This window comes from Oryctolagus cuniculus, chromosome 15 (genome assembly GCF_964237555.1).
Source record: "Oryctolagus cuniculus chromosome 15, mOryCun1.1, whole genome shotgun sequence".
Lineage (NCBI taxonomy): Eukaryota > Metazoa > Chordata > Mammalia > Lagomorpha > Leporidae > Oryctolagus > Oryctolagus cuniculus.
Genome location: NC_091446.1, coordinates 42,743,873 through 42,759,497, shown reverse-complemented (window position 1 = coordinate 42,759,497; position 15,625 = coordinate 42,743,873). Strand labels below are relative to the sequence as shown.

Genomic DNA, 15,625 nt, shown 5'->3' with positions numbered 1-15,625 from the left:
ACCTGTTAATGATTAATATTAAGCATGGCCTATTAGTTTCAAGTAAAAGACAAACATCTCTACTGTTAAAGATGCAGATACATTTATTACATTCTCTAGTAATGCTATCAGCATTTTTATGATTCTGTATTGATTTTATTTATTATTTCATTATTTTCAAACATTATTAAAATTTTTAACCTGAGAGATTATTAAAAAATATAACTATTGACTTCTCAAAAGGGAAAAAGATTTGATTTTACAAAATGTAGATTAGTGCCACTCAGTTTTTCTCTACTTTTCCTTTGCCATTATGATTTTACTATTTTAACATGCATCTTTTTAGTAATAATTGAAGAACTGGATATATATGCTCCACTGTGAGGTAAAGATAATGTCAAAACTAGTTTATTATTTTCAGGTACTTGTGAAATCAAAAATATATCTCAATAGCCTACAAAAATTCCATACAGGAAATTTGAAGGTATAGATACAGATGAATTTGCAGCATTGTGTTAGCGATATCACAAATTTTGTAATCAAGTGCATAACGTCTAATGATATACATTTAACCTTCTAAGTTTCAGTTTCCTTAATTATAAAGTAGGAATAATAACAGTACCTACAACAGAATTGTTGGAGTTAAATGTAGTCAATATGAAATACTTAGCTCAATACCTGACATATTATAAAGTTCAAGAAATTTTTTTTAATATTAATATTCTTTTCCTCCAAGTACAAAAAGTAACTTTCTATTACATATAAACTTTTCTTTTAGATGTGCTGAAAGGCATTATGACACCGCCAAATTTAACTGCAGAGGTAGGTATAAATATATTGCTTTATATTGTTTAACTTAAAATCAATAGCCTATATAATTATTTAAATTATTAACTGAGATGAATATCTTAAGGATGGTCTTTGACAGTTTGAAAGAAATTAATTTTGCTGTTGTGTTTTAGGAAACAAAGTATCCCATGAACTTATCACTGTGGTGAGGCAGGCTGAAGTACAGAATGATTTTAAGAATTAGATATTCCTACACTAAGAAATAATAAGGAGGGGAGTCTACCTTGTATTTAAGGCATTTGGTATGACAGTAAGTGTGATCATAGAGGGAAAGTAAGACTACTTAACTCTTTATTGAAGAATGACTTAAAAGGTGGTGAAGGTATAACATGAAGCCTAATGAATGAAAGCAGTGAACTATTTTAAATGAGTTCTACTAGGCACAGGTAAATTCTATTACAGAACCTGCAGAAACTTTCACTTGTATTTGTAGAACCCCTTAAACAAAGAGGAAATTGGAGAGTTGAGAAGCATGGCAGATGCATGGTCAAAATGAGAAAGTGAGTGACATGAGCTACAGATTGATTTACATATTTGCCATTGATCCCTGCTGAAGCTGCAGCATGGACTTTCAAATACTTGCTTGAGAATTCTGAAGTACGATGAGAAACAGATTTGCCAAGAATACTTCCTTTTTTGTTGGACTTAGGCTATTGCTTTCTAGGCAAAGCATGCCATGTTTAAGGTTTATCTAGTTTTAACAGATTTTCCTGCATGTTTTTTTGTCACTGGAAAAATGACAATGGAATGACTAAGTACAGATGACTAAGTGAAAACTGCCCCAACTCCCTGTAATGGTAGTTATTGTCCACTGCAAGAGCTGTCCCATCACAGTAAAGGACTTACTAGATTGTGTTCTGTAGCACACTCTGATGATTTGGTGGAAGATGTAAGATACACTTTTCACACATTTACATGACACAGAGAATGATTAGTATGTTAGATGTGAGTCAGGATTTTTAAGACTTAATAGGCTGGAGCCAAGGTAGATACTAATCAGATAAAATTTGATAGTGATATATCTAAAGTTCTATTTCTAGACAAATTTAAAAAAAGAAACCTCAATTTTGACTATAGGAAACAGAGAAGTCATAGATTCTTAATAATTCTTCTGAAAAGACCTGCAGCTTCATTTGATAAACTTTACTACAATTGTATATTTTCATAAGTAATTTTTTTGTTTTTTTTTCTGTAAATGCCTTTAAAGTCATGTTCGTATACCACTAACATTTACAAGACCACCTCTAAATAACACAGTTAACATTACAAAGCATAATTTATATATTGTAAAATGCAATTTCTTTCAGTAGTTGATTCTATTAATAATCTATACTTTCTTTGAAATTCTGTGGTGATGTAAATATTATTACTAGTTTGGTTAGGAAATTCATTGAGAGTCTGATAAAAGGCCATGTGACATTTCATTTTGGGTCCAGCTCTACTTGTGAGAGGTTGTGATGTGTACAACCTCTCCATTTCACATAGTTTTTTTCTGCATGAAGTAGGGACAGTAATATACTTGGCCTCCCTGTCTAAGGTGGTACATTTAAGAGTTATGAAGAAAATATTTTTCTATTCAAAACTTAAAAGTAACAGGCAGCAGATTATTTTTCTCTAGAATTCAGTTTTTCTTAGAAACACCTGATTAGTTTATATGCAACATTTCTAAAGTTAACCTATTTTTAAATAAAAATTTAGAAGAGATATTTTTCTTACTCTGAGGTTATCTTTTTACCACAGTTGCACAGTATCCTTTTGAAGACCATAACCCACCACAGCTAGAACTTATCAAACCCTTTTGTGAAGATCTTGACCAATGGCTAAGTGAAGATGACAATCATGTTGCAGCAATTCACTGTAAAGCTGGAAAGGGACGAACTGGTGTAATGATTTGTGCATATTTATTACATCGGGGCAAATTTTTAAAGGCACAAGAAGCCCTAGATTTTTATGGAGAAGTAAGGACCAGAGACAAAAAGGTAAGTTAAGTTTGATATTTTCCTCTCCCTAGATCTGAGAATTTATTGGAAAACAGATTTTTTTTTCTTTCCTGGACTTAACTTTTTTCCCCAACTTTATTAAGGTATAATGGAAAAATAAAAATTATACATACTATATACATGTATATGTATGGTATCTAATGTGGTGTTTTGACATATGTATTTATGTATTATGGAATAATTACCACAATCAAGCTACTTAGCATATCAATCACTTCATAAAGTTATCCTCCACAACTTGCCCCATGGTGAGAACATTCATGATCCACTTTCTTAGCACTTTTCAGGATTACAGTACATTATCATTATTATTTTTAAAATATTTTATTTATTTGAAATATAGAGTTACAGAGAGAGGTTGAGCCAGAGAGAGAAAGGTTTTCCATCGCTGGTTCACTTCCCAACTGGCCACAATGGCTAGAGCTGAGCTGATCAGGAGCCAGGAGCCTCTTCCAGGTCTCCCAGACGGGTACAGGGGCCCAAGGACTTGGGCTATCTTCGACTGCTTTTCCAGGCCATAGCAGAGAGCTGGATGGGAAGTGGAGCAGCCAGGACTCAAATAGGCATCCGTATGGGATGCCAGCGCTGCAGGCGGCAGCTCCACCCGCTGTGCCATAGCACCAGCCCCAGTACAGTATTAAGGGTAGTTACCATGTTGTTCAGTCAATTCCAGATTTTGTTTTGTTTAACTGAAACTTTGTACCCCATTTCACCCCTCTTTTCCCTCCAGCTCCTAGAAAATAGCTTTTAAAAAGATAGTTCCTAATCTGTGTTTCTGCCTTCTAAATTTTGAAATCTTGTTACTGCTTCAACTTCTAAATAAGTAAATAATGTATTCATTGATTTTTTTTTTCCGTTCATGCTGCCATATTCATATCAAATCATTGCAAATCTCAGCCATTAATTGTATTGGAGGTTTGGTCTCTTAAAATCCTAATAAAGTAGCATTTTTTAAAAGCACAGTAAAAGTAAGCTTGCTATTTCTGAAACTTGCTTGAGAATTTAATGCCCTTGAATAATAATCTGGATGCCATTACCTACTACAGTCAACCTGTACTTTTATAATAAATAAAATAGTCTTCGATAAGTATATTCATAAGTATAGTTATAATCACATTGGTCAGAGATTGAATATTTAGAAAAGACTATATTAAGAATAAGTGACAAATGTAATTTGTAGTTTATTTGAAAGCAAACAGCAAATTCTTGGGAAAATTTTACAGTGATTTGTTAAGAGATGGTTTTGAATGGTTTGGATGGTAAATATGAAAAGACTTGTTAATGTTTGATACAAACAGATTTTGTATATTTCTCCATTCCCCAGAAGGACAAACCCTTAAATCACTCTAGATGAATGGGAAAACTCATTTAGAAAACTCAGGCATGAAGACAACAACAACTTTATGCAGAAAATTTATCCTAGTTTCAGTAATTTTTATAATTAGGAAAGTTTTCCTCCAAGTTAAGCTAATTTCTACTTTGTTCAACTTCAAAACAAAAATAGAGGTGATGATATCCATCATTGATTCTGGTTCCTTTACTGCTTCCTCATCGCCTTTTTTCCAACTCTTTGTGTGTTTGTAGCTTTTTTGGGTTATAGGTAGGGATGCCAAATTATTGGTGATTGCTTGCAAAATTGAATCTTTTACTGAATGTTGGAGATTATGGTGGATTTCCTTATATTCATGCATTCTGTTTGCACACTGAGGTGATAGCTCTAGAATTAATTATAGAGATGAGGATCTGAAAAGGTTTACCTTTTGTTCATCCCATTTTCATCTAGAGAGAAGCAAATGCCTTTGTTGATAAAAAGAAGATGTCCCAAGTCCTTGGGCCCCTGTGTGGAGAGCCAGAAGAAACTCCTGGTTCCTAGCTTTGGATTGACATAGCTCTGGCCGTTGTGGCCATGTGGGGAGAGAACTAGTGGATGGAAGACTTCTCTTCTATCTCTCTGCCTCTGCCTCTCTGTTACTCTGCTTTTCAAACAAATAATTAAAAAAATTTTGTTTGCAGTTTTTAATTGCACAACTTTTTTAATAAAATTTTATTTTATTTATTTGGAAGGCAGAGTTATACACAGGCAGAAGCAGAGAGAGGAAAGTCTTCTATCCTCTGGATCACTCCCTGGATGGCTGCCTAGGCCACAGCTGGGTTGATCCGTTCCGAAGCCAGGAGCCAGAATTTTCTTCTGTGTCTCCTATGCTGGCAGAGGGGCCCAAGGACTTGAGCCATCTTCTACTGCTTTCCCAAGCCATAGCAAGGACCTGGATTGGAAGTGGAGCAGCCATGACTCGAACCGGTGCTCACATGGGATGCCAGCATTGCATACAGCAGCTTTACCTGCTATGCTACAGTGCCGGCCCCACAGACAACTTCTTAAAAAAAGATAGAATGTAAGAGGAACCCATGTAAGGATTATTCTTTTTCCATGCAAAAATGAGTGACTACCACTGAACAATAATGAATAAATATCAGGGTATACATTACTGAAATTAAGCTTTAGTTCTGCTCAGTACTGAAAGGGCTGTTATTGTTTACCTTTAGAATTAGGTAAAAGTATATCATTATCTTTGATATTAAAAATTGTATCAAACTTGATACATGAACAAGTTTGACTTGATTTTTCATGCAAACAAAAGCTGTAAACCCTATTTTGCAAACAGTATCTGCAGATTGTTTTGCTCAGTGAAAGTGCCCTTTTGTCAAGAAATAAGAATCCTCTGTGACTCTTCAAATAAATTCATATTGCATTATTTTCCTTGCCTTCAAGTTAATGAGATCCTTTTTTGGCAAGATCTGTATCACTGATGCTGTTATAAAGGAAAGGATTATGACTCTACATTTCACTTTTAAGGTTAAAGAGTTGAACTGTTTAAGAGTTTGTATTTTATTCAGTGTAGAGCAGGATCTGGCTGTAAAATTTGTCTTCTGAAAGCCAGCAAATTATATGTTGCATAGAACTTAATAGTTGTTCTCATTTCTTGACAAAAACCTCTTATGGAACTTCTTTTTTTTTTTTTTTTAAGATTTATTTATTTATTTTAAGGCAGAGTTACAGAGAGGCAGAAAGAGAGAGAGAGAGAGAGGGAGGGAGGGAGGGTCTTCCATCCACTGGTTCACTCCCCAAATGGCTGCAACGGCTGGAGCTGGGCCTTTGTGAAGCCAGGAGCCAGCAGCTTCTTCCAGGTCTCCCATGTGGATGCAGGGGCCCAAGGACTTGGGCCATCTTCCACTGCTTTCCCAGACCATAACAAAGAGCTGGATCATAAGTGGAGCAGCTGGGACTCAAACCAGTGCCCATATGGTTTGCTGGCACTGCAGGTAGCAGCTTTACACACTTCACCATAGCACCGGCCCCATCTTGATTCAAAATTTTAGCGTTTGTGAATTTGGCAACTTCCACAACAGTAGATTTTCTCATGACAAATCCTCTTGCATAGGCTGTGATTCAAACCTTGGCACTCCTGAAGCAGTAGAATATTTTCACAACAGTAGATAAGATTTCTTTCAGTATTGATGAAAGAGTCTTTCCAGCCCAGTGCATGCTGATGAACAAAGCAGTGAGTGACAGTGACTTAGCTTGTTCTTTACTAGAGCAACAAAACCAAAAGTATTTTCAGACATAAAGGTTTACTGTCTGTCTACAGAATACTAAGATTTCTTCAGGAGAAGTATGTTTTGGCAAAGAAACTTGACGATTTTGGAAATGTTAATGACCCTTGAAGTTTCTAAAAAGGACTCAAAAATAGGAATTATTTTTTAATTGTGTCACCATACATACATTTGAAAAAAGCTAGTGTCTATACTGAGAAGTCATATGCTGAAGAGGAGTGATATTTAGAATACTTCTGACTTTTTTCATAATTTTAGAAAAAAAGCCAGATTTTTTGCAATGAATGAAATTATTTGGTAGAGGTATTGCAAAATTTTACTTTCCTTTACCAAATTATAAATATATTTGACTTTCTCTAAGATACTTAACTTCATCATATTCAACTATGTGACTTTTCTGTTTGTTTGGCATTATAGTCAATAGCCTAGTAAGGTACTTTAATGAAGGATTTTGAGTTGGGGCAAATAAAGGTCTAAGTTTTTTTTTAACTAAACTGTATTCTCTCCCTCTTCTCAATGCCCACATATATATGCATATATAATCCGTCTGATATGGGTACTTTCTTTTAAAAAAAAAAAAAAGATTTATTTATTTATTTGAAAGAGAGTCACACAGAGAGAGAAGGAGAGGCAGAGAGAAAGAAGTCTTCCATCCACTAGTTCACTCCCCAGTTGGCTGCAATGGCCAGAGTTTCCGCCAATCAGAAGCCAGGAGCTTTTTCTGGGTCTCCCTCATGGGTGCAGGGGCCCAAGGACTTGGGCCATCTTCTGCTTTCCCAGGCCACAGCAGAGAGCTGTATCGGAAATGGAACAGCCAGGACTGGAACTGGCACCCATGATAAGGATACTTTCTTGGAATAGCTGGCTATATGCTGTTGTGGGCAAAAATTTTGCATATAAGAAACATTTGAGATACTCCATCTTATTATGTTTAGGAATTAAAAATCAGCCCCGGGGCCAGTGTTGTGGCATAGTGGGTTAAGCTTCCACCAGCAGCACCGGCATCCCATATGGGCGCCGGTTCTAGTCCTGGCTGCTCCTCTTCTGATCCGCTCTCAGCTGTGGCCTGGGAAAGCAGAATATGGCCCAAGTGCTTAGACTCCTGCACTATTTTGGGAGACCCAGAAGAAGCTCCTGGCTTCAGATTGTCCAAGATCTAGCCATTGCAGCCATTTGGGAAGTGAACTAGCAGATGAAAGACCTTTCTCTCTGTTTCTTCCTCTCTCTCTCTCTCTAACTCTACTTCTCAAATAAATAAACAAAATCTTTTTTAAAAAAAAAACTCAAAGATACTTATATCATTTTTTTTTTTGTTTCTAGTTCAAATTAGGTCCAAGACAAGTCTTCATAATCAAAAGTGATTTAATTTGTCAGTGAGAAGATATGCTATTCATCATAATTGAGTAAAATGTCAATTCAGTTTCTTTCTAAGGTGAGGAGAGGATATTTGCTGAATTGGCAGGGGATGTTGTTGTGAAGTAGGGTCAGAGTAAAAAGAATGCAAGAGAAACATTTGTAGGGGAAAAACACATATAGTATCCTTAATTTTAGTTATAGAACAGTATTAAGACTGAAGAAAGTTGTGTTCTGATGTTTATACAGAAGTAAAATCTTTTTTGTTCTCTTTGTTTTGAAGAGAGAGAAGGCAGTCATCATATTTCAGTAAAAGAATTTGTAGATTTTGCACTCTTCTCAAAATAATCTGTCTCAGAGTTTTGACGTTTCTTCATCAGATATGGTACAAATGAGGTCGTGAAGTGATGAAAAAGTTCTGAGTGACATAACCCATACATTGAAGGCAGAATTATATATATCAGTATTTATAGGAAACTACGTTATACTTCCCCAGGAGTCATTCAGGAGTGATTCATTTGTGTATTTGATATTTTGCTTTATGAAAATGTGGCAAATTATTCCGAAGCAAGCCATCAATTTTTTTTTCTATGAAAGCTTGCTGCAAGGCACTTTCTGGCATTGCTTCTTATCTAACCCTGTGCCCTGCTGTCTCCATGTGCACTTAAATTTCAGTATTTTAATAGACAATTTACACATTTATTGTAAACCTGAAGAAAGAGATAAAACATTTTACGAATGCTGGTAACTATGTATTTTGGAAGGATTTCCTAAACTTCTGAGTTTAAAGAACTAAACTTGTACTATATGACAGACTTACCTAGAATCACTGCTACTCTTTCTTTCCATTGCCAACCCCCCTCTAGAATGGTATCAGGTAAAGTAGGCTTAATTTTCTTTTTCTTTGTTTCCAAATCAACTTTCACAGATAAAAATTCCTATATACTATGAACTATGTACATAAGTTCATTGAGCTCTTCTTCTTTGAAGACTAAAATCTAGAAAAAATGTTAAGTTGATCTCAAAGTTTTTTTTATTTATTTTTTATTTTAATTTACTTAGAGAGAGAAAAAACTTCTGCCTGTTTGCTTACTCTCCAAATGCCTGTGATGGGCTGGCTATGAGCTGAAGCCAGGAACTGAGAACTAAATCCAGGTCTCCTATATGGTTGGTAGAAATCTAACTGCTTGAGTCATCACTACTACCTCCCAGGATATACATTATTAGGCAGCTGGAATTGAGCCAAAGCTGGCTGTCAAATCCAGACACTCCAGTGTGTATGTGGGCATCATAACTGACAGCTTAACTTCTAGGCCAAATACCTGCCCAGAAACTTTTTTTGTTTCTCTGGGGAATGAAATTTTATGTCCTAATATTATAATTTGGTTGTTTTTTTCTTACTTGTTTCCTGAATTTCCCCATGTTGTAACCTAATGAAATTTTCTTATTTCTTTTTCATTTGTAACCAAACAGGAAAGGCAGGCACTGTGGCATAGTGGGTAAAGCTGCCACCTGTATCACGAGCATCCCATATGTGTGCCAGTTTGAGTCCTGGCTTCTCCACTTCTGATCCAGCTCCCTGCTGATGTGCCTGGGAAAGCAATGGAAGATGGCCCAAGTACTTGAGTCCCTGCACCCACTTGGGAGACTCTGAGGAAGTTTCTGGCTTTGGCCTAACCCAACCTAGGCCATTGCAACGATTTGGGGAGTAAACTAGTGGATGAAAGATCTCTCTCTGTTTCTCCTTCTCTCTCTAAAGAAAACAAAAAACAAACTATACTTACTTTCCTTTTTTTTTTTTTTTTTTTTTTTTTAAGATTCTTATTTAATTCAGAGAGTCACAGAGAGAGAGAGAGGAAGAGACAGAGAAAGGTCTTTCATCCACTGGTTCACTCCCCCAGTGGCCGCAACAGCTTGAGCTAAGCTGATCCGAAGCCAGGAGCCAGAAGCTTTTTCCCGGTCTCCCATGTGGGTGCAGGGGCCCAAGCACTTGGGCCATCTTCCACTGATTTCCTAAGCCATAACAGAGAGCTGGATCAGAAGAGGAGCAGCTGAGACTAGAACCGGTGCCACAGACAGAATATTAACCTATTGTGCCGAAGTCCCCAGCCCTATAATTATTCTTAAAAACAAAATCCTATTATAATATCATCTATTTATTTATTTATTTATTTATTTGAGTTGCAGAGAGAGAGAGACAAAAAGAGGTCTTCCATCCATTGGTTCACTCCCAAATGACCACAGTGGCAAGGACTGGGCCAGAAGCCATGAGCTTCGCTGGGTCTCCAACATGAGTGGCAGAGGCCCAAGCACTTGGGCCATCTTCTGCTTTCACAGGCTACCACAGGGAGCTTGATCAGAAATGGAGCAGCTGGAAGAGAAACCAGGGACCATATGGGATGCTGGCGTTGGCAGACAGAAGCTTTACTTGCTATACCACAATGCCAGCTCCAACATTCTTATTTTTCTACCATATTAATTCTGATGCGTGCTATTTAAGTGTTTTATCCAATTTGTGGATTCATAAAATTGTGGAAAATTTTATATTTTGAAGGATCCAAGAAGCAATTTAATTCAGACTCATGTAAATGATAAAGAGATCTACAAAGATGAGCTCGTCCTATGTTATTTACTTTCTCAGTGTAATAACTCAAAACTGTATCTCCTAACCTTAAACCTATTGTGTTTTTCTACTGCACTACATTTTGATGTCCAAATTTTTACATATTATTTTGACAGCAAAGGTTGCTTTATAATGTATAAGGAGCACTTTTTCAGTTCTAAGTTAAAGAAGCCCAACTGACAGTAGCTTAAACAAAAGGAGACATTTACTGACATATATAATTTAAAAGCTCTGACCTTTAGGTAAGTGCTCAACAGATGCCAGGAGTCTGTCCCACCTTATCTTTGATCTTCTTTCTTATGTATATGCTTTATCTTCATAGAGACTCTACAAATAATAGCAAGGTATGGTTCTTAGTAGTTTCTGTTTACATGCTACCTTCTTTAACAATCGCAACAGAAGAGAGCTACAGTTTGAGCAAAAATTCCTAGATTGGGTTCTTACTTCCTTGGATTGGAACATGTGCCTATTCCTGAACTAAAAATTTTGGACAAGGAATGGAATTCTCTAACTGGGTTGTGTATCTTAAGCTGAAGAATAGGGCCCACCCAACACCCTCCAATTCAGGGAAAATCAAGGAAAATAAAGCATGTGAGATGGAGAGGAAAAATCAGATATCTGCTTCGCATTTTCAAGGATTATGTAGTTTACACATTCCAGGTGTTTTTGTTTTGTTTTGTTTTGTTTTTTGACAGGCAGAGTGGACAGTGACAGAGAGACAGAGAGAAAGGTCTTCCTTTTCCGTTGGTTCACCCCCAGTGGCCGCTGCAGCTGGCGCGCTGTGGCTGGTGGACCGAGCCGATCCAAAGCCAGGAGCCAGGTGCTTCTCCTGGTCTCCTATGCGGGTGCAGGGCCCAAGCACTTGAGCCATCCTCCACTGCACTCCCGGGCCACAGCAGAGAGCTGGACTGGAAGAGGAGCAACCGGGACAGAATCCAGCACCCCGACCGGGACTAGAACCCGAAGTGCCGGCGCCACAGGCAGAGGATTAGCCTAGTGAGCTGCGGCGCCAGCCAACACATTCCTGTTTAATATATGACCAAGAATTACTTAGAACTGAACCACCGTAGTAACTCCAAATTTTGGAGATTCTTCAGAGATGGAAGAAGTAAGAGCCCAAAGAACTTAAAACTTTATTGATACCACAGTTAGAATGCCTCCTACAAGTGCAATCCAGGACATCTAAGTGAAAGTTGTAGATTCAGAATCACATTTAGAGCCAGATCCTGGTTTTCAGCAAGGTAATTATGTACAATGGAGCTGTTCTCTGATCCTTAAAAATGGAAGTTATGGCCGGCGCTGCGGCTCAATAGGCTAATCCTCTGCCTCCGGCGCCAGCACACCGGGTTCTAGTCCCAGTCGCAGCGCCAGATTCTGTCCTGGTTGCTCCTCTTCCAGTCCAGCGCTCTGCTGTGGCCCGGGAGTGCAGTGGAGGATGGCCCAAGTGCTTGGGCCCTGCACCCGCATAGGAGACCAGGAGAAGCACCTGGCTCCTGGCTTAGGATCAGTGCGGTGAGCCGGCCGCAGTGTGCCGGCTGCAGCGGCCATTGGAGGGTGAACCAATGGCAAAAGGAAGACCTTTCTCTCTCTCTCACTGTCTACTCTGTCTGTCAAAAAAAAAAAAAAAAAAAAAAAAAAAGAAAAGGAGGTGATAATACCTATCTTGTAAAGTTATGGCATTAGGAATCTATCTGGGGGCCGGCACTATGGTATAGTGGGTAAACCGCCACCTGCAGTGCCGGCATCCCATATGTGTGCCTGTTCAAGTCCTGGCTGCTCCTCTTCTGATCCAGCTCTCAGTTGTGACCTGGGAAAGCAGCAGAAGATGACCCAAGTACTTGGGCCCCTGCACCCACGTGGGAGACCCACGTGGAAGAAGCTCCTGGCTCCTGGCTTCGGATCGGCGCTGCTCAACCATTGTGGCCAACTGGGGAGTGAACTAGCAGATGGAAGACCCTCCCTCCCTCCTCCCTCCTCCACCCCGTAACTCTGACTTTCAAAAAAAATCTTTAAAGAAAAAAAGGAATCTATCTGAAATATTGGCACATAGCCATATTTATTCTTTTGTTGAATTACTTTCCTGTAATCTTATTGTGATCATTCTGAAATGCAAATCTCTAAGCTTCAAGAAAACAGTGTATTTATGAGTTTAGAGCGCCAGTGAAATGTTACTGAAGTAAAAAATTACTTTTTCTTAAACAAAGATTTATTTATTTATTTGAAAGGCAGAGTTACAGAGGTGGGGAGTACTTATTCATCTGCTCGCTCCCCAAATGGCCACAAAGGCTGGAGCTGGGCTGGTCTGAAGCCAGGAACTTCTGGGTCACCCACATTGGTGCAGGAGCTCAAGTATGTGGGCCATCTTCTGCTGCTTTCCTAGGCACATTAGCAGGGAGCTGGATTGGAAGCAGAGCAGTTGAGACTTGAATTGGTGCTCATATGGGATACTGGTGTCACAGCTGGCAGCTTTACCCACTATGCCATAATGCCAGCTAAGAATTACTTTGGTAACTGAAAACATTTAAATTGTGAATTCACCTTAAGAAGATGACCTGAGATCATCATCTGAGATGGAAACACAGATTATGAATAAGGCATCACATCCCCTGTGTTATGGTATTAAGGTGGTTTTTCTGTTCTAGAAGTAGTAGTATGCCAGTGTTCTGGGTCTAGAAGATTGTATAACCTGTACTTATAAGTCTTTTAAATATATTAATATAAGAGATTTACATAAAACAACTCAGGTTTTTATTTATTTATTTATTTTTTGACAGGCAGAGTGGACAGTGAGAGAGACAGAGAGAAAGGTTTTCCTTTTCCGTTGGTTCACCCCCCTATGGCCGCTGCAGCTGGCACGCTGTGGCTGGCGGACCGCGCTGATCCAAAGCCAGGAGTCAGGTGCTTCTCCTGGTCTCCTATGCGGTTGCAGGGCCCAAGCACTTGGGCCATCCTCCACTGCACTCCCGGGCCACAGCAGAGAGCTGGACTGGAAGAGGAGCAACCAGGACAGAATCTGGTGCTGCGACCGGGACTAGAACCTGGTGTGCTGGTGTCGCAGGTGGAGGATTAGCCTAGTGAGCCGTGGCGCTGGCCAACAACTCAGGTTTTAAAATAAATAAGTAGGGGCCGGTGCCGTGGCTCACTTGGTTAATCCTCTGCCTGTGGCGCCGGCATCCCACATGGGTACTGGGTTCTAGTCCCGGTTGTTCCTCTTCCAGTCCAGCTCTCTGCTGTGGCCCGAGAAGGCAGTGGAGAATGGCCCAAGTGCTTGGGCATCTGTACCTGCGTGGGAGACCAGGAAGCAGCACCTGGCTCCTGGCTTTGGATTGGCGCAGTGCCGTCTGTAGTGGCCATTTGGGGAGTGAACCAATGGAAGGAAGACCTTTCTGTCTGTCTGTCTCTCTCATTGTCTGTAACTCTATCTGTCAAATAAAAAAAAATGAGTAAAAATGTAACAGGTAAATGTAAATTTCAAAAGCAGATGACATGATCTCTGTATCTGAGTAGCATTTAAAGCAAAAAAGTGGCTGGTGCTGCAGCTCACTAGGCTAATCCCCCTCCTTGCGGCGCCGGCACACCGGGTTCTAGTCCTGGTCGGGGCGCCGGATTCTGACCCGGTTGCCCCTCTTCCAGGCCAGCTCTCTGCTGTGGCCAGGGAGTGCGGTGGAGGATGGCCCAAGAACTTGGGCCCTGCACCCCATGGGAGACCAGGAAAAGTACCTGGCTCCTGCCATCGGATCAGCGCGGTGAGCCGGCTGCGCGCCGGCCGCGGCGGCCATTGGAGGGTGAACCAACGGCAAAGGAAGACCTTTCTCTCTGTCTCTCTCTCTCTCACTGTCCACTCTGCCTGTCAAAAAAAAAAAAAAAAAAAAAAAAAAGGCAAAAAAGTATAAAACTATATAAAAAAAAAATTTTTTTTTTTTTATCAGTATAGAGTATATTCTACCTGGAGACTTAGCAATTGTAAACTCATCTATGCTAAACTCACCATCAGAAGCTGGAAGAAATTTAAAAAACCTGTTAGTAAAGCAATGATAGTAGAAACTAATACACTCCACAAAGGCACAAAGTTAGATATATAGGTGGCTTCAGTAATAAAATTCACTCATAAAATGTATTTTTTGTCATCCATAGAAGTTATCAACATTATTAATTTATTAGGCCAATTAGAAAAAAACACTCCTTTGTAAGTGACCTATTAAGCCTCATTCCTTAATTGCAATTCAGTAAAACTAGAGATTTAAAAAAAAAAAAAAGTTTAATGAAAGGAAAGCCATTTATTTATTTTAAAGGCAGACTGACACAGAGAGTTAGAGATAGACAGATCTCCCCCCCACTGGTTCACTCCCCCAAATGCCTGAAACACTCAGATCTGGGCCAGGCCAAAGCTGGGACTTCAGAATTCCATCTGGGTCTCTGACTCTGGTGGCAGGGGCCCAAATACTTGAACCATTATCTGCTACCTCTCAGCATTCATTGGCCGAAGTTGGATGGAAAGCAAAGTATCTGGGGGGCAGGCGTTATGGCATAGTGGTATTTAGCCTCTGCCTGTAATGCTGTTACGCCATTTGGGTGCTGGTTCCAGTCCCAGCTGCTGCACTTCCAACCTAACTCCCTGCTAATGTACCTGGGAAAGCAGCAGAGGATGGCCCAAGTGCTTGGGCCCCTGCACCCATGTAGGAGACCTGGAAGAAGCTCCTGGTTCCTGAATTCAACTTGACCCAGTACTGGCTGTTGTGGCTGTTTAAGGAGTGCACCAGCAGATGAAAGATCTCTTTCTCTCTCCATCTTTCCCTCTCTGTATCTCTGTCTCTCACATAAATAAAATAAGTCTTTAAAAAAAAAAAAAAAAGGCAAAGTATCCAGGACTCAACCACCCACATCCCATACCGAAATGGATTCCAGTATGGGATGCAACAGGAGTCCCAGTTGGTGGCTTTATGCACTGTGTCTTAATGCCCTCCTGGTATGATTAGTTTTACAAAAGTGTAAAAGGGTGGTGAAAAGGGTCTTTGGAAAATACCATTCAAAAGCTGATAATCAGTTGGCTTTTGTAAAATTACAAGAAAGAAACTGAAATAGGCCAGAGATACTAGAACTGATATGTTGAGTAGAATTTCAGAGTCAAAAATCTGGATATGGGTAACTGAATAGATTTGTAGCTATCAAAGACAAGTACTCTAAATGAGATTAATTTGTGGTTTATCGC

The 15,625-nt window shown here is 39.4% G+C and overlaps 1 protein-coding gene across 19 annotated transcripts in view; it reads left to right on the top strand.

Annotated features, from left to right (window-relative positions):
- PTEN (phosphatase and tensin homolog) overlaps positions 1 to 15,625 on the top strand; it is a 153,746-nt gene that overhangs the window by 113,396 nt on the left and 24,725 nt on the right. For all 19 annotated transcript variants that reach the window (XM_070057650.1, XM_008270133.4, XM_008270132.4 and 16 more), the window contains 2 exons: positions 758 to 801; positions 2,569 to 2,807. In XM_070057650.1, the coding sequence (XP_069913751.1) occupies positions 758 to 801; positions 2,569 to 2,807 (283 nt within the window). The remainder of the gene's footprint in view (positions 1 to 757; positions 802 to 2,568; positions 2,808 to 15,625) is intronic.